This window comes from Hippoglossus stenolepis, chromosome 3 (assembly GCF_022539355.2).
Source record: "Hippoglossus stenolepis isolate QCI-W04-F060 chromosome 3, HSTE1.2, whole genome shotgun sequence".
Classification (NCBI taxonomy): Eukaryota; Metazoa; Chordata; class Actinopteri; order Pleuronectiformes; family Pleuronectidae; genus Hippoglossus; species Hippoglossus stenolepis.
Genome location: NC_061485.1, coordinates 21,884,781 through 21,911,383, shown reverse-complemented (window position 1 = coordinate 21,911,383; position 26,603 = coordinate 21,884,781). Strand labels below are relative to the sequence as shown.

Here is a 26,603-nt window from a genome sequence, read left to right as displayed (position 1 = left end):
AGGTACACGAGGTCTTTTTAAAATAATTTCTACTTTAAGTTTGTATCTAGCTCTGAGTCCTTTGATAATGGGTATCTACGGTTATCCAATACTTATAGCCTATTTAGATTATTTAGATGTTGGTTATTGACATCTGTATATCTGACGCAATCGAAAAAAACACAAGCATAGTTTACTGATATGATATGAATGAAGGTTCAGCTGGGAGATGCCACCCCTGACAGTGATGAGAGCCTCTAGAAAAAAGACGTCTCACTCTGTTGGATTTTCTTCGCTCAGTTGGTTGTACAGTGGTGTTACAGAGTGGAGGTTCTGCTCACTCAAACTATCTTTGACAATTGCTTACAGAGACACACAAACTCTTCACAGCTTAGTTTGAACAGTAACAACTGATATGTCCAACTGCCACAAACATTTGTTCATTTAGGGAAAGTGAGGCTCAGAAAAGGCTAAAAATACGAAGCTGCAGCTAATTGTTAGCATTGGAGCTAATTGAACCAATTCTTTTCAATTGATTACATTGGTACAGTGCAGTGCATCATGGTTATTGTGTCATATTCCTTTTGTTTGAATAATAGAAACTACTTTGGCTAAACTTTACATTAAGCTCCATGTTTATTGCACACGTGTTTCTAAATACTTGTTACACTACACACATCTGTGTTGAGTTGCAAATGCAGGTGTAATGGTCAAACTGTCGATCCATTTGTTTTTGTCTGCATTCAGATATGTATTCGCATTGGATTTATACTGATCACTGATATTTGTGCACTGTATTTGTGTGTGTGTTTTCAGTGCTCGGTAACCTGTGGCCAGGGGAAGACGACACGGCAGGTACTGTGTGTCATCAGTGACCAGGAGGTGAATGCTAGTGAGTGTGACCAAGACGATCGTCCTACCACAGAGCAGGACTGTGCTATGTCCCAATGCCCGTCCCGCTCCAGTGAGTCCCGACCTTTGCCGTCCTCACCAAATGCCAGCAGCAGGAACAACCTGCCCCGTAGCCAATCCCACCAATGGCGGACCGGACCCTGGGGCGCGGTGAGTTATCTTAATGTGCACTCAGCAGCATCACATCATAGTGGTCAGGCCCCGTTTCACTGGGGCCTGATGTTTGAACCTTTGTGCTAAGTCTTGTGCAGCTAAACTTTTGACACAAACATTAGAAGACCAGAGAAGTTTTTAGCAGCAGCACTGAAATGATGATGTTTTTGTTATGATCCTACTAATAAGAAGCTACTCACTTGTTATCATCGTGTATCATGTAATCACTGTTGATTCATGTAAAAAGAATAAGAGATTGGGAGAAAAAGGCTTATTTTTGCCTAGATGAGAAGACGTTTGGTTGTAATGAGCTTAAGAGTATCCATGTACATTGATTTTGTGACCTTTGGAGCCTGGCTAGCTCCTAACCAGTTCCCTGTCTTTAAGCTAAGTTAACCAGCTTGTGGCTTCAGTTTTATATTTACTGAACAGACATGAGAGGTTTGCACAGAAGAGTAATGCTTCATCTTGCTCACATTAAGGAAGTGAATAGGCGTAGGTGCCAAAATATGGAGCATTTCCTTTTGGGTGTCCAATGAATATACCCATGTCATTTTATACAGTTGGTGAACCAGTTGTTTTATCCTTGCAGTGTGATATGTAAACTGATGAAGATGCTCAGTTCTTTAATGTCAATTGCCTTTTAAGGACATTGGCCTTGTCCATTGTGATGTAACAGGACTGTGTGACCCAACATCCTCAACAACCCCCCCTTCCTTCAATCTCGTTCTCTGTATTGTTCAGCTGCTTTTAAAAAACTGGGTCAGTGATAATGTCAAATGTCCAAAAATATCTTTGACCTTAAAATAAGTTTCGGAAGTAATCACAGCTATTTCTGGTCACTCTTCCGTCTTCTGTCCTGAGGATATGTATTTTATAAATCAGCAAACTTTGTCGCTCATTTGACGTAAGATGAATATAACATAACGGATTTTTGTGTGTGTGCTGGTCATTTGTTCCTGTGCATTTAACCTACCATTTATTTCTATGTTGACAAAGACAGCCATGAGTTTAGCCTTGCTGTTTGTTTACATTAAATGTATATCATACTCAGTTATGTTCCTCTGAGGACTCATTAACACCTCCTTTTCACTCAGCATCTGTTTGTGAGAACCACCTGTTTGACCGTGCACATTCTTCTCTTTTTAACACCAGTGCTCCAGCACATGTGCAGGAGGTTTCCAGCGCCGTGTGGTTGTGTGCCAGGATGAGAACGGCTACCCTGCCAACAGCTGTGAGGATCGCAGTCGGCCCAGTGAGCAACGATCCTGTGAGTCAGGGCCATGTCCGCAGTGGATCTATGGCAACTGGGGAGAGGTAAGACAGACACCACTTTACTGTATGAGATCACAGCTTACCGTGGCCCAGAGATGGATACATGTGGAGCTTAGACAGTAAAGTATAAACTCTGAGATGCTCATTAGTGCTTGAATAATTACTTTGACTCAGAGGTATACAAATCAGAGGTTTACAAATCAGAGGTTCTCCATTCTCTCTTTTCATGTGAAAAATGGCCCTTGTTATTTCTTTGACACCCCAAAACCTCGTCGCCATACCCATCTGTAAAACACAACCTCTCCCCTCTCCGTCTGTCTTCAGTGCACGAAGCCATGTGGAGGTGGGATCAAGACGAGGCTGGTGGTGTGTCAGCGTCCAAACGGCGAGCGTTTCAACGACCTGAGCTGCGAGATCCACGACAAGCCACCAGATCGCGAGCAGTGCAATACTCAGCCATGCCCGTCTAGCCCCCACTGGAGCACAGACCCATGGAGCTCGGTACGCTCATAAAAAATATTCTACATCTTGTTTTTCAACCTCACGTTTTATTTCAAATACCTGTAGTGTTACTCTTTCACAAACAGTCTTACAAGGGCAGGATGACTATAGTGTGTTTGTGCTGGAGAAACCACACTCCCACTCTACTTTAACTTTTAACCCCCCTCCGCTTCCCGCTCCCTCTCTGGCTCCTGTGATTGGTCAATGTTTCCTCAAGACATTCGTAAAGGTTGTTTCTGTTGCACTTCAATGGCAAAGACACACTCGCCTGCAATATGCCAAAAAAAAGTCATCATCACAAAATGCTCCAGTGACAGTTGTGACCATAAGAACCTTTTTTCTTTGTCAGTCCTAGTTACCATAAAACTGTTGATGAGCCGTGTACTAGTACGTATTTGAAAAATTCAGGATCACTTCATATCACAATCAAAGTTAGTTTTGTAAAATATTGTTTTAAAGATAATTTATTAAGATATTTTTTCTCTTTTTCTCTTTTGTATATAGCATTAACTTTAAAAAGTGATTTATTTTGTGTCTTAGCTCTTTGTATTCGCACATTTAGCCAATCGTTGTTCATATGCAAATACTGATGAATGTTTTTGTATATCAGGAATATACAGTATGATGCCTTGTTCTTTTATTATCCAAAGAATGGCCCATAATCTCCAAATATGCGGTGCTACACAGTATAGTTTGGCGTTCTGTTGTGAACATTGAAAGCGCCAGCTTATATAGGACTGTATATGGGCTGTGTACTATCTATACATCTTTGTACTATATACATCTTAGAAATGGCTATTGTATTAAGAATTCAATTTGTCTCAAGGCACATGTGGTTTTATAGAGAAGTTACTAATCCTATATTTAGACACTTTATTTTACAGTTGATGCATTTACTCCCTGTTGCCCCAAAAAACGACATTAATATGGAAGAAGGAAAATGTTTGACTCAGAAGTCCCTGAAACGTCCAGTATCAGTACTAAACACCAACAACAGCAGCTGTACCAGCACTGTAAAATAAAGTGTCTCACAGAGTTTGTGGTAATTAGAACTAATAGCCATTGTATTCCAGTTTGGCAGAGGGTTTTGACCCAGATTTTTTTAGTGTGGCCAAAACAATAGGTTTAAAGCTCTCTGCTCCAAAGGTGCTTGATATGAGTGTATTTATATTGTGTTAGTTAATATTTGCTTTGTACAGTAAGTACTTGGAGTTGCTAAATATGCTATGCTCAACAATACCTCACTTGGAACTAAACACAACTCAACTAGCCATCAAACTATGATACCCTTCACTACAGTGGTGCTTTGGCCAAAACAAGGGAGATATCAATATCAACTATGAACCATCACACTTTGGTCAGTTAGGTGTTTATTGTGGCACATTGCTTTTTGATGCTGCCTTTTTCTGTATTTGTTTTATTTCTTTCCATGAGCAGTTAGTGGATTGATCAGAGTGATCAGCTAAATGCTAAAGTCTTATCACAGATTTGTTAAAATAATGTTTAATTGTCTTTGAATGTCCATGAAACACCGTGCTTAACCTTTAAGAGAATGGGCTGTTAAAATGTCATATTTTGAACACATGACACCTGTGACCACAGGGGAAGTTAATAGTGTTTTGTATCCAGAGCTCTTATTCTGAGCCAACCTAATGTGTCTACCTCAGTCTCTGCTATGATTGCCCCCCTGCCGTATCCTGGAGGGATTTTGGCTGGCTACGATTAAGCATGAGTTGTTGAGGCTATCCAGTGGAGTTGATGGCCCTAAACACAGATCCAGGGTGTGTGTGTGTCATCTCCCACCTTGTTGCTTAAACCATTCGTTTGAAAACTTGACAGTGAAAACTGATCCAGAATCTGTGGTTAGGGGCAACTTTTGGCTGCAGCCCAGAGCCCACCCAGTTGACTCTTCCTGGTCATAAATGTCTGTACTGACATCACACCTTATTTTAAGGGCCTGTTAACATTTTTTACCACACATCATTTAAAATGAGAGCTATCACTCGTAATGACTCCCACGTGACTTTGTGATTGTACAGCAGCGTAAGGTCCGATCGAGGCTGAATCACAGAATTACCGCAGCACATCCTATACCGTATGTAGTTTCATTTTTCAGTTGCAGTATAACACAAACTCCACACCAACAGGCTCTTGAAATAAGTATATTGTATGTCTCTTATTCACAAATGGCAGTATTAGTCTGTGTTTCAAGAAGATTTCTGTATATTTATGTAATTACTTGTATTTATTGTTACTTCATTATAATGTTATGTCAGTATTTAATTTTTTATGGATTTGTTGGATTTCTGTTCATTTCCAGAAAAGGTTACGATTAAAGTGAAGTAGAGGTACCATCCAAGGCTTTTCTTCATTCCTATTTAATCAAAACATTTTTATCACATGCAGTGACCGGGCCACTGTCACAGCAAACTAAGAACAAGGGGAAAAAACACAACTGACATCTGGTTGTCCAAAAACATCAGAAAGTGAGACAACTTATGCAAGTACCAACTTTTAAAAACATTCATCCCCTATTGAAATATTTAACTGAGGATTGTTTACTGTGTTTGTGGAAGGGGAAACATCCTTTACCATTTAATTTTACCTTCGACTTTGGCTGATGGATTTAAAACAAGATGCCTGGCAAACAGCTTATGAAGCATTCCTCCCCGCCACTCTTTTCAATGGGGTGTTTTTCCTGAATGAAAATGCACAAATCACTGAGCAATATCTGTGTTATTTTATGCGGTCAGGGCCTCTGCTGACCTCTTTGAGCGACCCTGCTTTTTACCGTCTGTGTCAGAAGTTCAAAGCCTCCTCCCTGAAGGTAAATCTTTGTCCCGTGGTGACAAAGCCTCAATGTATAGCTCTCATCTCATTTACTGTGTTCACTCACTCTTAATGCCTGCCCCGGCGGCAATTTTCTGGGACGCCTGGTGACGCGTGCTTAGCTATGAAGTCGCCAGCACCCTTTGGCCCCCTTTCGTCCGGCCCCCTCTACACCATTCTAATACGGGTTGATGACAGTTGACCAATGTGGGGGCCCATGACAGTGACTCTAAAGAGAGAGGAGGGGGCTTCAACAAGACAATGCGGTGGTGTATTGGCAGGTCAAGGGTCCCGTTTGATCTAGGGAGGGGCCCCTTCCCGGTTCATCCTGTCAGCACAGACAGACTTATGGGAAATTGCCTGTGATCCAGGAATAAAAACAACAAAACAAAACAAAGAGATCAGTAGGATTTCCTAACACTGTGCTGAGGATGGAAATAGGTAGATTTAGTTAAATAAATCTTAAAATAAATAAATCTATATATGAATTGAGCATTTTGTGTTTGCAATAATCCTGTGAACTGCTTTTGGATGTCAGTTCAAACAGGTCAGATCGGCGATTGACACTGTCAACGCTGCATGTGGCGTTATTTGATGTAAATGAAATTGCGCTCACTTCTCATTACGCGATGAAGTCGGAAATGTTGAGGTCAAGTGTGTGCCAGCAGCAGCGATGTTTGTATTAGTGCGCTGCACTGGATAATTACAGAACCCCGGAGAACTTGTGGGCAAAGTTAATGAGCCCTGCATGGGTGGTGGAGTGGAGGTGGGGGTTGAGTGGGGGCACTGATTCCCAAGGTATTGTGAGGGCATCACAGCAGCAGGACAGCCCTTGTAAAAAGGTATATTGAACTGTTTGAGAAAGACGTGACATTTAAGCAGAATAACAGCCTGGGAGCCTGTAAAACACTTTCCTATAGCGATTTGAAACTATACTGGGGAGTCTTCATTAGTTACTCTCCACAGCTCATCCATTAAAAATGTGGATTGTCATCATTTCTGGCAATATCATTAAAAATATGATATCTGTTCTTACAGTCAGTGGTAATATTTGATATTTTGACACTTTCAGTTGCTTATTACAACCATGAGGTTCGTCTGCCTCTCACATATGTTATGATTTATATCCCACTTTTGATAGAAAACACATTCAAAAAACACAGTCATTGTCATTTTTATTCAAAGTCAAGCACAACAGAATCACACAACATTAATCAAATTCATTTCCTTTATTTTTTTGTTGTCTTTATTAGTTGAACAACACAAGTAATCTTAATAAATCTAGTGTACTACAAAACAAACTGGTGTGTGAAGGGTGCCTGGATTTTAGAAAAAAAAGAAGCAGTAAGCATTTTATTAGTCCCTCCTTTCATGAGCCTCACTAACCGTCTTCCTCAGTGAATGGGGTGAGAGGTCACGGCGTGTTCCTGTCCGGTACAGTCCCTCGCTGGTCAGGACAGCACCGCACGCTGGGCCACGTACCCGTTCAACTCTGAGCCTGTCGCTTCCCATCCATCCCTGCATGCAACGCCCCCCTTTGATTATCCAAGCACGGTCCAGCCCCTCTCCACTCCCTCCTGTAATGCCGCTGCTATGTGTGTGTGTGTGTGTGTGTGTCTGCCTGTCACATTGAGTTAGACCTTTGGTAACTCAGTGAACCCGGAGGTGAAACAAACTACTGCCGGGGTAATCGGGCACGCTCTGCCATTGGACTTGCTGTCCACGTGGAACTAGATTGCGGATCGCTCTTTTTTTCTTTGCTTTTTTTTTTTGGAGTCAAAAGAAGTACACATAATAACATTTGACATTTATCTGATCAATAAACTTGTTTTTAATTACAGCAGATGTAGATTCAGATTTATTCAACTGCAAATATATGAAGAATAAACAATTTCACCGGGCTTTTTTGCACTAAGCATACCTTTCTGTTTACCCCCTCCTCTCCTCTGACATCTTGCAGTGCTCGGCCTCCTGCGGACGAGGCTTCAAGTCCCGTAAGGTGAGCTGTGTGACCGGATCAGGCCGCCCGGCTACCGAAGAGAACTGCCAGAACCTGTCCCCCAAACCCGGCAAGCAGAGGCGCTGCCGAGGCAGACGATGCCCAAAGTGGAAGACTGGCAACTGGGGAGAGGTGGGACCCTGCCATAAAACACTCCTCCACCACGCTTGTTCTCACGCTGCCTCCTTTTCTTTTTTCTCTCCCTCATTCCACTTTAATGCTTATCAGCTTGCAGGCAGATCTGTGTATACGTGTTAAACCGACTGCAGAGAAACCTGACTGTATTTATGCATCATGCCAGGCCACTAACTAAGGCAGGGTGCTTTCACACATTTATCACTCGGTGGGTTGCTGGAGTGTTGCACAGGCCTGGGGCAGATACATACAGAGGTTTGAGGAAATATAAACCTGCGACTGTGACACAACAGAACGGTACGAAGGACAACAGGAAGGACTTGAACACCTCTTTGATCTGTTGTCAATTTTCTCTTCCTCTGACCCTCACTTTTCTCTCCTCTCTGTCCCTTCTATCCTCCCTCTCCCCGTTTCTCTTTTCCCCTCGACTGATCCACTCTTTCTCTCAAGCCCTCTTTCAATCCTTCACTTTTTTTTCTCTCTATCTTTCCCAATGGAAACCACATGTTGGTCTTGTCTTTGAAAGCCCTACAGAAGAGCCAGTTCGCTAACGTCATCGTTGCCACTCACGACTGCACCTGGGCGGCTGGATGCACTGTGGCTCATCCCCCTTTTTTCTATGCCTCCATTTGCTCTTAATTTCTGTTTTCTCTCCCTGTCTCTTTTCTCATGTTCTGTCTGCCTGAATTCACCCCAAGAGTCTGAGTGCAGAGCCACATATGTGCTCCATACGTCAGAGAGGATGTGCGTCTGCTCTGAACAGCTGTGCAGCCGGACACACGCCAAGAGAAAATTATTCTCCTAGCCAAGCGCAGCATGATTACCCATGGCGCAGCACGCTACCTATAGTGGTTCAGCAGCTTAGATGTCAGAACAGATAATATACAGTGAAATATGTTGCATTGTGTCACACCCTGAAGGACGGGTTGTTGATTCCTGCAACACACTGAGGTGTACGCGGATTCTGGTAGAACTCTTCTGCCATGGTTCCAGTGCCGCTGTCTGATCTCACCACTGATGATCATCTGGATGTGTTTATCTTTTCCTCCTTAAACCTGAAAAAACACGAGCTGTAGCTGTGGTGGTGTGATGGAGGTCTGACTCATGTACACACACAAACATAGACAAACTTTTATCACCTTCATCACATCACCCCCACACACACACACACACACACACACACACACACACACACACACACTTTAAATCTGTATACAGTAAATGTATGATTATCTTGTTCAAATTATGTAATTTGCTTGTCATGTAGATCTCCAGCAATCGTCAACAGCACCTCTGTTAGAAAAGACCAAGAGAAAAGACAAATATAAAAGACAAACAGAAAAATGTAATTCTCACAATTGATTAGACAACACATTTTAGATGAACGTTAGACAGTCATGTGATTATTCCTGCCTGACTGAGCTGAACAGAACCGACTCCACATCCCTCTCTCATTCCTTGAGTTCTCTGTAGAAACGTGTTCTGCATTACAGCAGGAAACACTTTCATTGAAAACACTGCTGCTGCAGCAAAGAGAAAACACACGGCCAAAACTACTTTCGAGGCTTCAAGCTTGTGTATAAAAAAACAAGACAAATGTTTTATTTGATAATCAACTATATGAGTTAAATAAGAAAATGGAGGCTTGCACTTACTTTAAGATCACATATGCCCTTATTACAAATGCCTAATTATTTTGAAAAAGTTTAAAGAAGCACTGTAATGCAAAAACAGAGAAATAAAAACATCTGCATTTACATATCAAAATATATTTCAACATAAGCAACATTTGGATATAAACGTGAGCATTATAAGTTCAATAAAAGTTTCAGTAAAATGACACAAAATTAGTAAATCAATCATAATAATACATGTTTATAGAATAGAATAAAACTCAATAGTTGAGTCTATTCCTTTAAAAGGAATCAGTGATCCAACTCGTAAAAAAATGAAAATACCACAAAGCTAATAAAGTAGAAATAATGTTGCTTGAAATCGCGTATTATACTTAATAAAGTGCAAATAAAATTACGTAATACTTAATAAAGTAGAAAAGCTGCCTTAAGTTACTTATAATCTTAATAAAGTGGAAATAACGTTACTTTAAGTTAATACAGTAGAAATAAAGTTAATTTAAGTTATAATTCTTAATAAAGTAGAAATAATTTTGCTTAAAATTGCATATAATACTCAATAAAGTAGAAATAACATCACATTTAGTTAATAAAGTAGGAATAACGTTACTTAAGGTTACTCAAAATTCTTAATAAAGTAGAAATAATGTTGCTTAAAAACTTAATAAAGAAGAAATAACATCACCTAAAGTTAATTATAATAGTATAATAAGAAGAAGTAACCTTACTCAAAATTACTTGTAATACTTAAGTATTAACTAAAGTAGAAATGCCGTTCCCATCGCCCACGAGGCGTGTTGTGTATCGCGATGTTTACAATATAACGGGACTATAAGTGAGACTGGTTTAAAAGAAGGTAATAAAGGTGTAACATCTCCAGTTTAAAAAGCTCTTACTTCTCCTCAGTGCTCTGCGTCCTGTGGAGACGGGCTCCAGCGTCGGGAGGTTTTCTGTCAGCTTGGAGGTCGACGCAGTCCTCAGGAGAGCGGCTGCTCACAGCGCTCCAGACCTGCATCCAGCCAGAGCTGCCGGGCCGCTGACTGTCCCTCCCGGTACCGCTGGAGAGAAAGAGAGTGGCAGCCGGTAAGTGAGGGAGGAGAGGAGAGGGGAGAGGGGAGAGGGGAGAGGGGAAGAGGGAAGAGGGGAAGAGGGGAGAAGGGGAGAAGGGGAGAAGAGAATAACAGTGTTTGCCGACACGGTGCCTGTGTGTGTGTGTGTGTAGCAGGCGGGGATGAGTTTGCTCTGTCATAACTGCTGAAGTATGAGTTGATGCCTTTAGTCTTCAGACCAGAGGGAGGAGAGAAGAGGGAGGGAAGTAGAGGAGAGGAGGAGGGGAGGAGAGGATTTTGTGGGCCTCAGGTGGGGCTGGATAATTAACCAAAAATGTATTGAAATCAACATTTATAACCTTTAACCATCTTAATCTTGCTCTTCTCGGTTAATGTGGTTAATGCTTTCCCCAGTGCATGCTTTCAGCAGAGGTGGCTCAGGGCCTCAGGGGCCCCATCCCAGCTCAGGGCCTCAGGGGCCCCATCCCAGCTCAGGGCCTCAGCAATGGCTTGCTTCTCCTACTTTGTTGTAACACCCCTGAGTGAATGCACACTTTTGAGGAACTGAGGAATTAGGGCTGGAAGATATGGCCAAAAATTACATCAAGATAAACGTTAATATCAAAATCAATAATTATAACGATAAATGTCACATTATTATTTCCTTTCAAGTTTAAAGGCTGGTTTTTGCTCCTAAAGTTGCTGTTTTAGACTCTTTTTTATGAGCAGAGAATGACAAACACTTGGTAAACAGTAAAACTTTTTATGGTAAAAACACTTTACAAACTTCCTGCCCCGTATGAGTCATATGGGATCGCATTCGTCTCTCAGCCCCACCCAGCCGGTACCAGTCCAGCCTCCTCACCACCACCACCCCTCCTCACCAAACTTGACACTAAGCAGACATGTTGCTGAGCTAGCAGCTTGTTAGCTACCACAGGCTAACCACAACAAGCAACACTGAAGAAACACTGCAGCGTGGAGGGATGCAAGGAAGAGAATGTGTCCTCGCACATTCCTCCTAAGAACGTTACTGTTCGAGACCAGCGGTTATGCTTTATTTCTTCTGACGTGTCGTGTCGGTGTGCTCAGTACGGAGTAACCTAGATGTTACTCCGTATTGAAACTCCGTACTGTAACTCAGGACGTTACACCTACATTGGTCGACTGTCCTGCTAAAACTTGAACAAACATGAGGACGGTGTAACTTACTGACCATGAACTTGCTGGTCTTCTATAGCTGTACCCAAACATAACCACATGACTTTCAGCTGTGTTTACCAGAGAGAATGTCAATGTGCCAGAATGAGCCCGGTGATAGGCCTGGTCGGGTGTCACTCAAAGTGCAGTCAGCCAATCAGAGGAGGGGCTCAAGAGGCAGGCGAAAACAGCCTGTTCTGTCTGCAGCTCCAGAGAGAGGCAGAAGAGAGGACATGGAAATACACACTGCAGCAGTTTTTTCGACTTTAAACCACTGATATATCATCTTAGGGGTACCAGTACCTCAAATTAAATCCCAGAAAGGTGTAAAATATGGGCCCTTTAAATTCAATTTAACGCCCTGAAAACCAATTTTCTCAGTTTGCTTCTTTGTACGATGTGGTCCAATATGAGCACATACAATGTTTTTTGCCAAACTATTTTGGTTATTTTGTTTAATAAATTATAGACTTATCTGTAGCTTTTTTCCTCTATTTTGAATCTGTGCCCCCTTCGTGGTTCAACAGTGGGCAGGTCTTAGTTCCAAATAGATGATACTACGTTTGTCCATGCACCAATCAGTTATTAGCAACATTTTTAATATAAATAAAGGGGCAACCACAGAGACAACACCCAACGGTTTGTGAACTGCTGTTTTGGAGCCTCGAGTGTGGCAGTTTGCAGAGAGCCATCTTGGTTTTTGAAAACAAAAGTAACCTTACTTGGAAGTGGGGTGGGGGTGGAGCCTGACCGAGAGCTCAAGGACACTGCACGCCTACCTACACCTTAGACCTGCACCCATTGGACGGTAGTAGCTGTCAATCACAGTTTCCACTTACTTCTTTACTGTCTATTTTAGTCAAAAATGTATCATCTGCATAAATATTACCACGTATCTATAACCTACATCGATTCTGAGAGGACTTGATGTGAAGGGTATTACTGCTTAATATAAGGTAGCAGTCATACCTAGGCTATATTAAACGGCTGCATTCCTGCTGAGTAATGCTCAGCAATTTTGTGTAGGCCAGAGGCTACAGCTCCTTGTTGAGAGCTGGGATTATTAGAACAGGCAGCTGCAGCAGGAGTCTCTTCCTCACTGTGCTGGAGTGATGTTGAATCTGGGTCACTGATCAGTGTGAGATGTCTTTTCTGAAAGGGAAGCCTAATTATGTGGAGAAGTGTTTGGAGCTCCCTGCCTGGGTGTCCCAGTTAACGGCTGGAGGTGATTACAGAAGTTCACCTGGTAGAATTTAACATTCACCATGTGTTTCTGTCACTGGCATAAAAAATAATGTCTTACTGTACATCAGTAAGTTTTTGAGTCCACAAAACACTTCTGGAGTCCAAGTGGTAAACAGTGTAGCAGCCAAATCCAATCCAACTGAAGTAAATGGTGACCAATTCTTCAAACGTAAAAAAACAACAATAAAACATTACATGCCTCTGTACTGCTCTTGTGGCGTCATCCAAGTGTCTGTAAGCCTTGGCATTCATATTCGACTCAAAACAAGGTCATTTACACCATGTTTTTAGCCCAAATTACCTCTAATATTCTCCGCTTACAGACATTTGGATGACACCACAGGAGCAGTATGGAGGGAGTAATGAGTGGATTTTAATTTTCTGGTGAACTATCCCTTTCAGAAGCCATCATGCAGGGTAAAGGTTCATTCCTCTGTTGTACCGCAGCACAGCACAAGTGAGAGCAGCAGTTCGAGGCATTTCAGTTGTTTGACAAGTGTGTAAAGAGTGATGAAGACCAGCTGGAGGAGGCTTCAGTCGTAACACCAAGTGTCTCTGACGCAAGTAGCCCCTCCTGAAACAGTGGGTGCATGAATTATACTAGAGACTTGAATTTCATAATAGTTGAGTTACTTAGTAGACCTAATAATGGATAGAGTAGAAACTGTCATGGTGGTTCTATGGCACAGAGCCTCTATAGTAAATTAAATGCTACAGGCATCATCTCATCACAACATGATTTAAAAGAAATCAACAGCAGTGTATTTAGTGACTATGAGCCTGGCAGTGTCAAGTACATGCGAGCCATCTTTAATCCTTATTCTAACCCTTTTAAAGGAGTAGTTCTAATTTCTGAAAATGATGTGTGTTCATGCTTGTAGCCACAGATTAGATTAGAAAATCAATCCCACTGTCGTCTGTGTCACTAGAAGACAACGCGTCTGTACTTTCTTCTACTGTCTAAAAATGAAGACAAAATATCTTGGATACAAAGTCTGCCATCTTGAGCCAAAGACGTCATTTGGAGTCTGTGAAGTAGCAACCAATCGTGAGTCAGTCCATTTTGAGAAGAACTTATTTAACGTGACTATAATGGCAGATTGCCACAGTATAGCGTAGTTTTAGTTTTTTTACATTTCTGACTCTTCACACTACTTTTACTCTCTGTGTACAAATTCAAGCCAGGAATTCAGTTTAGCTGCGAGAGCCAGCGATTCCACTCACCAACAACAGTGTCTTCCTCCCAGCTCTTATCTTCTGTTATGACATCTTTAATCCATCCTCCCCATGCAGTGAAGGTCCTGTATTACCAAGAGGACACAAATCTTTATTTTTGCTGTTCCAATACACAGATACACTTTTATTTATGTTGAAGAAACCCAACTGTGCTTAAACTGAAGCCTCATTGTTGCACTTGCAGCTACTCATTCAAAATAATTAGTTTTAACCCCAATTACTTTCCACCTATGGGAATATCGGGATGTTTCTCCTGTTACCTCTCATGCTATATGTGATGTGGTATCTTTGTAAAACATCTGTCTCTGTCTTGTTTCCACCACAGTGTAGTAAATCATGTGGTGTGGGCCACAGACAGCGAGCTTTGCAGTGTGTGGACCACAACCAGCAGGAGGTCCACGAGATGTACTGTGTGAAGCAGATCAGACCTCCACACATAGAGAGCTGCAACACCCAGGCCTGTGAATTCATCTGGATCACAGGGGACTGGACTGAGGTGAGAGCCAAAGATGGCGTGTGTCATCTACAGGATTTTGTAGTCCCTCTAAAAGCATTGAGATCTTAATCGTCAAATGTAAAATGTGATTCCTCAAAGGGACCGCTCATGTAAATGGCCATCTCTGTGAATCCAGTTACGCGGAAATGACAGAAATCACCCGAGATTCCAGCGAGGAATACCCTTGGTATTTCATGCCATTTGATTTATCCTCTCCTCCAGTGCTCAGCCAGCTGTGGCCAGGGCTACCGCCAGCGTCTGATCTCCTGCAGCGAGGTGCATGTGGAGAATGACAACTATGAGTACGGCCATCAGTCTCTGTCCAACTGCCCCGGGACCCCTCCTGAGAGCTACATGCCTTGTAATCTGGACCCGTGCCTGCCGCCACAGGAGTGGAGGGTTGGAATCTGGGGAGAGGTGAGTGAAGTCATGCATCTAAATGTCATCCAGTCATTTATCAATATTTCATAAATTGTTTTTAAACCTAAGGTTCCCAAAAGAAAAGTAGACTATGTTTGTTTTTCAGTTTTGAAGACTTATTTTAAACATAAACAAATCTTAAAGATAAAAAATATTTGTATCTTTATCTGAATTTAAATTGGTATAATCTAGTAAATTACTGAACAGCAAATGCAAACATTGCAGGGTTTTAATCTCATTAAAGTTTTTAATTTATGTTTAATTAAATTTATCTATGCACAATATTTGTGTACATGGTTTTGCATAAATGAAGCCAGTTTACCTGGCATCAGTCTCCACCCTCGGTCAAAAACAAATCAGTCTTGAAATGGCAAAAATGGACATACAATTTCTTGAGAGATAAACACTGCGGCCAACCTGTCATCCACAAGCTTTTCTTTGCCCCTGCCATGTTGCTCCTCCCTTCCAGTGTCCAGTGAGCTGTGGTGACGGAGTCATGGAGAGGACGGTGCAGTGCCTGTCCGCAGATGGTCAGGAAAGCAGTAGGTGTTCAACAGGCGCCAAGCCAGAAGCCAGAAAAGTCTGCAGAAATCCAAACTGTGAGTACTGCGAGAAAACTGCTGCTCTTTAACAAAGGTCATGGGTATTGTGGGGGGCTACGTACGGGCCAAGTGAATTTGTCTCAGATTTCAGTGTTAGATATTTTCTCGACTTGATCCGTTCTTCTGTGAGATTCGGCCTTTAGTGAAATATTTATGATCTTGAGCAAACATCAAAGATTTACTGTCCAGTTTATTTACTTCCCTGCAGTGGGATGGGGCATCAAAGAGGATTTTCGTTTTCCTTTGATTCGATGCAATTTGCCACACTTGATTTAACTGCTGAAATGTGTTTGTGCATGCGTGCACGTGAGTGTGTATACAGTCTGAATGCCTGCTCTGATTTAATCTTTGTATAATACGCTAGTGTACTTATTTCTTTTGTTTGTGTCCTCAAGGCCGTTTGCCTTCCAGCTGTCAGGAGGTCCAGAGCATGAAGCAGCTCCTCCCAGACAGAGAACACTTTCTCAATGTTCAAGGAAAAGCACTCAAGGTATTTTATCTTATTGACTCACAAATGGACAAAGCACAGTGTATGAAACAATAACAGGCAGTGGTTGGATGTAACTAAGTGCATTTACTCAGTTACTGTACTTAGTTGAATTATTTTCAGGTAATATTCACTTTTACTACATATATCATCATAAATCTGTACTTTCTACTCTGTTAACAGTATATTTGATACTTTTGTACTTTTGGTTCCCGGTTTGAATCCCGATTTGGCTGGGTTCTTTCTGTTTGAAGTTTGCATGTTCTCCCTTTGTTGGTGTGGGTTTTCACCGGGTTCTCCGGCTTCATTACATAGTCCAAAGACATGCAGATTGTGCTAAGGTTAAATTAATTAATTTAATTTAACTCGGGAATGAATATGAGTGTAAATGTCTTTTTATCTCTGTATGTTGGCACTGCGATACAATGGCGAGCTGTCCAGGGTGTATCCCACTTCTTGCCCAATGTCAGCTGGGATTGGCTGCAGCTACCCTTGCGACCCTAAAAAGATAAGCGGTATAGATGGACGGATGGATTTTTGAAAGAAATAAATAACGAAAGGGGAATCGTTCCACTTATCCAATCAGAATGGGGCTGTAACAATAGACCCCGCCTCTTGCAGCAGCAGCATGAAGTGGTTCACTGTTACATTTGGGAAAAGGCTACACTCAGCAATTAATTTTACTTTTAATACTTTAAGTATATTTAAAAGTAAACATACTAAAAGTACCACATAAACCTTAAACAGTTGAAGTTAATGTGGTACTCTTACTTCCACTTGAGTAAGTGACTTAGACACACTGTGTCTGCAGTACAAAACAAAGTGCTTCAAATTCATCTCCCAGTCTGTGTTGTTGAAACACTGTTGGCTCAGCAGCTTGGTCCCAAGGTGGCAAACAGATGCAGCAGGTCTCATAAAGCACAGTCAGTGGAAAGTTTTTCACTGCCATTAAAGTGACTTTAAAGCTCAGGGTCATTTTTACTGTGGTAAAAGCTTGTAATTGCCATCTTCTATTCTACTCCTTTTCCTCACATTCTCACAAACAGTACTGCTCTTCTTGTCCTAATATACACTTCCTCTACTTTTTCTCTCACCTCTATCCCTTCATCCCTGCTTCCACACCTCTTTCCTCTGTCCACCTGTTTCTTCTCCCCAGGTATACTGTGCAGGAATGCAGACAGAGACTCCTCAGGAATACATCACCTTGATGATGGGAGAAGGGGAGAATTTTTCAGAGATCTTTGGCTTCAGGTAAACTCTAGAGCTTACAGGATAACAATGAGACTAGCCTGATTCATCACAGAAATCCCAGTGACTTTTGACTGCGGAGTTTCCCTCTGTTCTTTATTCCAGAGCAAGGTCTTTCATTTTGAGAGCATTATTCCTCAAAGCCCCCTCTCTCTGGAATAACTTCTGCTCACGTGATAAAATATAAAGTAAAAATGGATCTTAATGTCCAGTAATTTTGCTGTGGCATTTACTTTTGATTGGATCAAACTATAACATGTAGCACAAAAATGATTTAAGCTTTTTATCAGTAACAGAATCTTTGTGTACATGTAGATATTGATGTTCTCACTGGTTTGAGAAGTTGCTTTTGTTTTCTGCTGCCTTAATGTGTCAGCTAGTTACCACTGAGTGGCATGGGGTTGCAGTTTTTAGCGTTTTGGTCAAAATACTCAGTCACAGTCCAAAGACATGCAGTTTGGGGTTAAATTGACCGTAGACGGGAATGGTTGCTTGTCTTTGTATGTTGGTCTTTTGATTGGCTGACGACCTGTCCTGTGTGTACCTCACCTCTCTCCCAGTGTCAACTGGGATTGGCCCCAGCCTCCCATTGGACCCTCAGTGGATAAGTGTATACATAGTGGATGGATGGATAATTAATTTAATTTTACCCATTAATAAGCACTAAAATCAGATATCATGAAAACATAAGGCTCCTTTTTTTGTTTGTTGCCTTGCCACGCTGCTCACATAAATGAACACATGAAAGCCAAGCATATGATCATGGGTGTATTCCCTTGGTGAAAATATGACGTAGCCAGTTCAATTTTTTTGAAAGTACGATGTACCATTACAATACAATAATCATTTTAGTTCCTTGATTTGACGCGTTGGTGAGTAATCACACCTCAGGAACGCTTTCTTAAGTAAAGTGCATACGCCCACAATGACCCAGTGAGGATTTCATTGGTCAGACTCATATCTGGCATTCTATTGGTTTAGGTTGGAGAATTTTGACAGGGTCATTTCACAAAGAATGTCAGATGAGAAATCTGAGAGCAGAAGTTTTGCGAGGGCACAGAAGCTGCCAGAGAGCGAGAAGAAGGACTCAAACTGAAGCACAGGACATTTGTGCTGCAGCAGTGAATCTGAGCCGAGCAAATCTGCACGCGAGCACGGACTATTGGAGACAGGGCAGGGATTTGAGGAAACGCATTATAAAATCTCAACGTGAAATGAAGAAATAATGCTCTCAAAATGAAAGACCAGGCTCTTGGCAGTGCTTTGCCTGTAAATGATGAAATTCCATGGAAGTGTAAAGTTGATATGTGTGTGTATGTTTGTGTGTGTGTGTGTGTGTGTGTGTGTGTGTGTGTGTGTGTGTGTGTGTGTGTGTGTGTGTGTGTGTGTGTGTTTCCCAGGCTAAATGACCCCACCCAGTGCCCAGCAAATGGCTCCAGAGCAGACTGCGACTGCCGAAGAGATTACACCAATGCTGGCATCACCACCTTCTCCAAAGTTCGCCTGGACATCAATAAGATGAACATCATCAGTAAGTGGCCCATACACACACACACACACACACACACACACACACACACACACACACACACACACACACACACACACACACACACACACACACACACACACACACACACACACACACACACACACATGCCAGAGCATCCTGTGCCAATGTTAACTTTACATTACTCTCCAATAAGAACTTCCTCTGCCATTTAATTATGTCCGTGCTCATGAGGGTTAATGGGATCAAGATGTCTTCAAGGTTTATTTAAGCCGCACACAATTACAAGGCTTGAGGGGATTAGGCCAAACTGCTCTAAGTAGATGGAATTATACTGATATTACCATCAAACTGACCCTAAAACCGAGGCCAGATTTACTGTTGGTGACTTGGTCATTATTGCAGGTGTAAGCTATCATCGTGCGAGTTCACCTAAGGTCTTAGAGCAACAAATTTCAAGTATGATAATTTCCCGAGAATGTTTTGACTTGATTATTCTGTTGTTTCATCTTATTAGCTACAGACTGGAAGTTTGCGTTTACCCGTGAAGGCAAGAGAGTTCCATTCGCCACAGCTGGAGACTGCTACAGCGCCGCCCGTTGTCCACAGGTGGGCATGACAACAGCTGTTAGTTATATGCTGAGGGGGAAACTTGTCATAGCAGGAAAGAACAAGTAATAACACTGGTGATGGCTCAGTTCTTCTAAGTGTCTTATAAGACATTTAATTGAGCAGAAATACATGAACAGATTTGGTACTTACATATTGTCCAGATGTTATTGCCGTTAATTACAATTGTACTTTTCCTTTTTTATGGTTTGAAATTAAAAATGTCTGTCTTTATAATCAGGCATCCTTTGAGTGCCAGTTAGCATCTCTGTGTCGTGAGGATTTACTACACAACACAACACTTTGCATGTCACTTTAAATTGACTTTAACTGATTTGAAAAATACATGTATATATTATTCTTTACCATCCATATTGAATCCACCCCTGTGTATGAAATGTGCTTTATATTTAAACTACTTGCCTTGTTTGCCCCCTTGATAAACACCTTTAAAGAGCATTCTCATTGATAAATAAAGAAAACTTAGTTTACACTTTCTGTGCTTTTAAAACCATCACCGAGAATGATTTGAATTCATCATATTCCCTTCTCTCCATCCTTTAACGCTTTCCCCTTCTTTCTGCTGCTCACAGTAAGTCAGTCATTTGAAAGTTGATCAAAACTTTCACTAAGTCGTTTCTTTTTCTTAGTCAGAACTTTAAATACATTTCTATGTGAATCCTTAGTCATATTCCTTCTGTGTCTCGCTCCCTCCTCTTTAGGGTCAGTTCAGGATCAACCTCTCAGGAACCGGTTTGAAGGTGGCTGACGACACCTCGTGGATCTCACAGGGCAACTACGCAGTGACTGATGTACGGAAATCACAGGTACTGGCAGCTCGGGACACACATATTCTGTGGTAACAGCAAACTTTGACTGCACAGTTTGGAAAGTATACATTTTGAAAAAAATTAAAGAATACTTCTATGATTGCTGATCCATGCTGATATTTGGTGAGGCAGCGTCTTTATTTCATAATCATTCACTTATCTTCAGCACCTCTTTTCAGTGCTCTCTTCCATATTCCCTGTTTGTGTCTCTTTGCTGCTCTGAGATCTCATCCCTCCCTCCCCTCTCCCTCCTCTCTGCATGACCTCCTGGCTTCAGGGCTCCTGGTGGGCATAGTCCCAAGCGAGTTCTGTATTCCCAGCCTCTCCTCATAAACTCGCTGAGAGGGGACCTTTACTGGGCAGCTGCTCCCTCAAGTGCACACCCTCCACCGCTCTTGAAATGGAGATCAAGCTGGAGAGGGCTTTTTGGCGAGGCGCAAAACAGGAGACAGAGAAGATGCCAAAAAGTGTTCACAGCCTGATATCCACAGCCGGCCGGCCTCTCTCCATGCACTCGGGGCTGTTTAAATAGAGCCAGGTTGTGACAGTGGGACGGGGAGAGCACTACAGAGGAGATCAGAAGAACCACTTGCTGTGCTCTGTCGCTTTCATGTCGTGGGATAGTGGTTTTTGGAGTCCTCGTCTGATGGAATTTCCTTTATGGCTCCTAGAGGCTTGCATGGAGCTGCCCATTATGCTGCATGCAAATTGTGCAAGTGATTAATTAGCTTGTGTTTCCCTGCTTGTTGCTGAGAGTGATTACCCAATTCACACCTGATGACGAGCTGTGCGCTGGGCCTCAGATTCTCTTTGTGAGTCTTACGAAAAAGGAAAAGCTCATTTCAGTGGAGCCAAAACAATCCTGTCCAGATACATTTCAAAGAGACTACTTGTAACATAACCTAGTGCCGTCGCTGTCGAGACTATTTTCTTTACAGAACTGACCTCTGTAACTCTGACAGATCGGTATATTGAGTATTGGAAAATATTTCTTAATCACACGACAAAGACAAAACAACAAAAAGCAAGAAAGCTGTGATCCTGTGATCCTGTAAAATCTGTGTCACCATCACACTATTACAAAACCTACTAATCCTAAAACACAACAGCAAACTTTTATTAAATGTTTGTAATTCCTCTTGTGCCCACAGGATGGTAGCAGAGTGTCAGGAATGTGTGGAGGCTACTGTGGTAAATGTACACCGTCCTCTGGCTCCAGTCTGCCTGTAACCATGGAAACGACCTAATGCTATCACACAGGTTTGAGATTTATTTTAAATATACATTTAACAATATGTCACTTTTTGTTGAAACAAAGGTACAATCGGAAATTAAATATGTGTGTGTGTGCATGTGTTTGTGTATTTCATATTATAAAAAGAGTGGAGTTCATACCCCCACCAAGGCCCAGCCCCCTTATGAAACCATGTTTAACTCACTTGATCCAGATTTCTATTTGGATCTGCAACACTCATAAATAATAGTCCCCTAAAAATGTCTGTTTTTTTTCATCGAGATCCATGATCCTCAATTATTCTCTTAGAAATCAATAACAATATCAAAGTGTACGATCTCACTATGTGAAAGTGAAAAAAAATCCTCATCTGGATCTGCACCAAAAAGTAATGGTGACCTTTCTTTGGTCTCACCCCTCCACAAAATTCCATAGAAATCACTTGAGCAGTTTTTGCGTGTTCCTGCACACACAGATGAAAACATGAGCTCCTTTGTGCAGGTAAAGATATTCTCTGCAGCTCTGTTCAGTGAATCCACCTCTTTCCTTTGTCAGGTATTCATGTTGCTGTGCAGGATCATGAGCAGTAACTGAGTGCTAACGCTGTTTGCATCATGATTTCTTTCCAGCATCTATTCTCATTCATCTCAGCTGCAGTCCTCTCCAGGTGCACGCCTTGTCCACACCTCCCGCCTCTTTGGTGCTTCAGTCCACTCACAGCTCAAACCCGTCCTTCATACGACCTCTGTTACGCCCACGTGTGTATAATGTAAATGAATCAGGTGTAAGTACTGTACATAGCAGGATCAAAATGTCTTATTTATTGTACTCTCCATTTATTTTTGTATCGTAATGTGTAATTTAACAGTTTTGTTGTCAATACTGAACACAGCACACTTGCCATTCAGCAGATTTAGTTTTTATTTGCCACAGTGTGCCTTCCATGTTGGATATTGGACTTTGCAGTACCGCCGTTACTCCACTGTGTCACCGCCATATGCTCCTTTCTGGACCAGTTTAATAAGTTGTGTTTGATCCAATGATGTTATGATTATAATGGTCTGCAGTCCTGTTGTTTATATGCATCGAGGTGTCTTTAATCAGTGGGTCTCTTTTCTATCATCCTCCAAGCTTTCTGGAGCACAGGTGCTAGAATCCTGTACTACACTGTGTTGTATAAGCAGCTCTTTAAAAAGACGTTTTGGGTCAGTGATGTGGGTTTTTTTTTTACTTCGAATGTCTCATTTAGTCAGATGTTACCAGTCCAGAGGTCCGTCCAGTCTCAAGTGTGCTTTTATTAGCTGTCATTCCAGCTACGTAATTCTTACCTCAGTAAACCTCTGCGGTGTTTGTAGCCGATCACATTCAAACCCACTGGATTGTGCCCGTCCGCATCTGTCCAGCTGTTTACTGCAGCTGCAGGTCCTCGTCCTGTCAGATCGGAGACTGGGCTTTTTTAGGATCAGCTGTGATAATAACACTGCAGGAAAAAGCCAGGTGTTACTTCCATGACTCCAACACCTGCATTCGTAAACTACACTCATACTGTTAAAAGTCCCTCTGGGAATACAGTCAGTTCATTTTCTTTTTAGTTAGTAGAAAACATGAGGTGAAATAGTTTGATACACAAACAGTATTTTCTCTGAAATAGGATCCATACATCAGCATTAGTATGTGTTCAGGTGTTTGAAGATCTCAATTTCAGTGCTGTAGGAAGACACTAGATATAAACATGTGTGCACGTGTGTGTGTGTACCTTTTCCAGTACAAACACTGACCTTATCAGGACCAGTAGAAGTCATGGGGACCAAAGCCTGGCCCTAATGAGACAAATGTTATTTTCTGAGCTCCTGGTTAAGGTTAGAGGTAAGATGTGAATTGGTCACAATGAATGGAAGTCAATGCAGAGTCCTAAAAATTATAATAATGTGTGTCCTTGTGAGTGCCCATGCAATGAGTTGTGAGGTTAGGATTTACAGCTCACATCTAGTGAAGTTTAGCCATACACAAGCATACTGGCACGTAACAAACACACACACACACACACATTACTAAAAGAATCGTAGAGATTACGCTGCCAGACTTCAGAGAGCCCCTGAATTCCTCTGCGTATATATCTCAGGTGGTGTGCAGTGACCAGGGAGAGCTATTAGTACCTCTTAGCTTTTTACCAAGGGCAGGTTATCTTATCTGGAGCAGCTTGAAAGAATTCAGAAAACAGAGACTTCACCTCGGGCCGATTCAAATTCCAGTATAGATACTCCGCAGATATAATGCACTGGTCCGACCCTGGAGACACCTCTCACACTGCTGAGCCCACAGGCCCCCGCAGCATCATGTGGGTCCAGATGCTGCCTGTAGACCAGCTCATGTACCTCACATTCTCCTCTTTCTATTTTAAATCTGTCCAAACTGTACATATGAACATGCTCATGCCATGAACGTGTTGTTGTGACAATATCAGGGTACTTTTTATTTTGTGTATGTATGTTTTTGCATCTTTTAACCAGTTTAATGCAGTTTCTTGATTTTCTTCTTAAAGAGACACAAGCAGGAATGATTCTTTGCATTCTGTAAGCCGTAGTGATGTGTAGAGTAGGTATGTAGAGTACATTTTACATGTACGGGTGATGAAGAAGCCATATTTTATTAACTTCAGCCAAAGGGAATTTCACACAGTTTTAATCTGCATCTTTACACATTTTGAACAATGTCTAACAGCGTTGGGGAAGTTGTGTGTCTTCAAAAAGGATCTTCACTCATTGTGAGTGTCAGTTCAGTCCACAGAGTTCTCAGGTGTCACACAGTAAATGAAGGGATTACTATGATATTTATGTGTATTTATCTTATGTTACATATTTGCCACGTGTTTATCAGGTAACTGAACATGTATTATTGAAGTGTCTTTGCATACGCTTTTATTTTATATGCAGTATTTATTTAACTTTTTTTCTATGTGAATGTACATAAATGATTATGAATTACCATGCAGTATTATTGCCATAAAATGAACTGTCTGGCAACACACCAACTATTTTGTGAATACATTTATTTATATGTTCTGTATGTCTCATCTGCATAAACTTTATTAGCAGGTTTTGGTGCTGCCATATAAAAAGCATGATTAATGATCTGGTGAAGTCGATAATGGGAAGAAAATAAAAATGCCTGCACTGGTCGTCTGTCTGCTTCTCACACGATTATATAATTTGAACTCCAGTTTGTCCTTGATGTATCATTCAGCAGTAGTACTGGCTGTAAAAATCATGGATTTACGATATCAGATCCTGGCTCTTATTTAGTGCTTCCACCTAATTATGATTACCCTCCTTCCACCATCATAACAGTCTGGTTTGTGACCTGGCAGATGTGTTTTATGGAGCTGATCTCTCGTCTCGTAATGATGAATTATTAGACCATCTACATGTTGTCAGCACTGCTCGTCCAATAAAGCTCACAGCTGAGCAGATCTCAGTAGGGAAAGATCGTTGTTTGGTTGCCAGATCGATGAAGTTTTCCCAAACTTGTGGAACATGATCTGTATTTCATGTTGTTTCTTGTCATCTCCGGTGAAACCCGCACGGCAGCATGAGCCAACGAGACATTTAGGGACTGACTGAAATGTCTGTCAACAGCTTGAGTAAGGTGCTGTTTATAAAGTGGCTGTTACACAGGGGATGAGTGTGAAAAGACGGATGGCGGGAAGGGGGGTTGAGACAGGAGCTTTCAACAGCTCCAGAAACTTAAGAGTGTAATTCACAAACATCCAGGGAGTCAGTTTGTAAAAAGATCTCTCTCTATTCCCTTTTCATTCTTGCACTCTGTGAGATATCCCCTCTGTTGACAAATGACAGCAGGTTTTTATAACACCAGATATTTCAGATAATAAGAATGACAGAGCTACAGGAAATCCTTTCTGAGCCAGAATGTCATCTCGAGCTCGGCCTTGCTGCTCATAAATAGTTGCATTGCTATTGAAAGTTATCATGAATTCCTCCAGCCATGCTGAATATAGATTAAACATTTCATAGACATGTCAGTGAGACTGGATCCTCTCGCTCCAAGTTTTCAGCAGCTCATCTGATCACAGGCGGATTCTGCATTTAAACCACTGAACCACAGTTTGCAGGACGTACTGCAATGTCTATTATTACAAGAGATTATGGTACAATATAACATGAAAAGCATATAATATATGAATTTGATCAGACCAAGACTGATTTTGAGTTAATTTCTTCAATTAGAATTGAGCTCATTGAACTGCTGCAATTTGGATATAATCGTTGAACTGTGGGAAATGTTCAAATATGACATAAAAACTATTTAAACTTCACAACTTGGAATTCAGATCACCACAGTTTTCAAAGTAAAATACTGAATTTTTGTATGCGATAGCATATCAGAATTATGAGGTGTGGAATACGAGATAAGGTCTCCCTTTTTGTTTCTTTGAAGAATGCAGGGTGTTCAGTTTCACAAGCCGGCAGTTCAGTTGCTAATAAGATGCAAATCTTTATGGCCTTTATCTGCTTCCATACACATGCATGTGTTTAAAACTTGAAATAAACACGTATAAATGTGTCCATAAGTTACACAGCAGATATGTATGAACCCGACAGGTTCTGTTCTGGCTGATTGAAGAACATGAAAGGCTCATGCACTTTAAATGTCTTTGGGTTTGTGTATGAATACGATCGATATTTGACATAACTCCTCAGAACAATAGCTCTACGAACTGATACAGGAGATATCAGATTCCTCCAATAGAAAAATGACAAATCTACAATCTAGTGATACAAACACATGGATATATTCATTCAAAACCAGTGCAGTCTACTTCTCTGTGTGTCTGTATCCTGGTGAGTACAGTGAGTACAGTACTGAGACTTTCCCACAAAGATTAGAGCAGTGATCTAAGCAGCCTCAGGTTGCACTAGATGTTCCCGACACTTCAGAACGTCACGTCCACCACCTCACAGGCAACTGCTCATTGAACCGAGAGTCGGCCCTGACAGACTTC

General features: G+C 41.6%; 1 protein-coding gene across 1 annotated transcript in view; it reads left to right on the top strand.

The window, feature by feature from the left end:
- The window catches only part of LOC118104578 (A disintegrin and metalloproteinase with thrombospondin motifs 9), a 47,361-nt gene extending 22,613 nt beyond the window's left edge, over positions 1 to 24,748 (top strand). The window contains exons 26-40 of the mRNA XM_035151576.2: positions 796 to 1,041; positions 2,200 to 2,361; positions 2,644 to 2,820; positions 7,610 to 7,780; positions 10,324 to 10,500; positions 14,473 to 14,643; positions 14,866 to 15,060; positions 15,533 to 15,662; positions 16,061 to 16,155; positions 17,309 to 17,403; positions 18,801 to 18,931; positions 19,428 to 19,519; positions 20,242 to 20,346; positions 21,501 to 21,609; positions 22,213 to 24,748. Of these exons, the coding sequence (XP_035007467.1) occupies positions 796 to 1,041; positions 2,200 to 2,361; positions 2,644 to 2,820; positions 7,610 to 7,780; positions 10,324 to 10,500; positions 14,473 to 14,643; positions 14,866 to 15,060; positions 15,533 to 15,662; positions 16,061 to 16,155; positions 17,309 to 17,403; positions 18,801 to 18,931; positions 19,428 to 19,519; positions 20,242 to 20,346; positions 21,501 to 21,596 (2,043 nt within the window). The 3' untranslated portion in view covers positions 21,597 to 21,609; positions 22,213 to 24,748. The remainder of the gene's footprint in view (positions 1 to 795; positions 1,042 to 2,199; positions 2,362 to 2,643; positions 2,821 to 7,609; positions 7,781 to 10,323; positions 10,501 to 14,472; positions 14,644 to 14,865; positions 15,061 to 15,532; positions 15,663 to 16,060; positions 16,156 to 17,308; positions 17,404 to 18,800; positions 18,932 to 19,427; positions 19,520 to 20,241; positions 20,347 to 21,500; positions 21,610 to 22,212) is intronic.
- Positions 24,749 to 26,603: the final 1,855 nt, after the last annotated feature.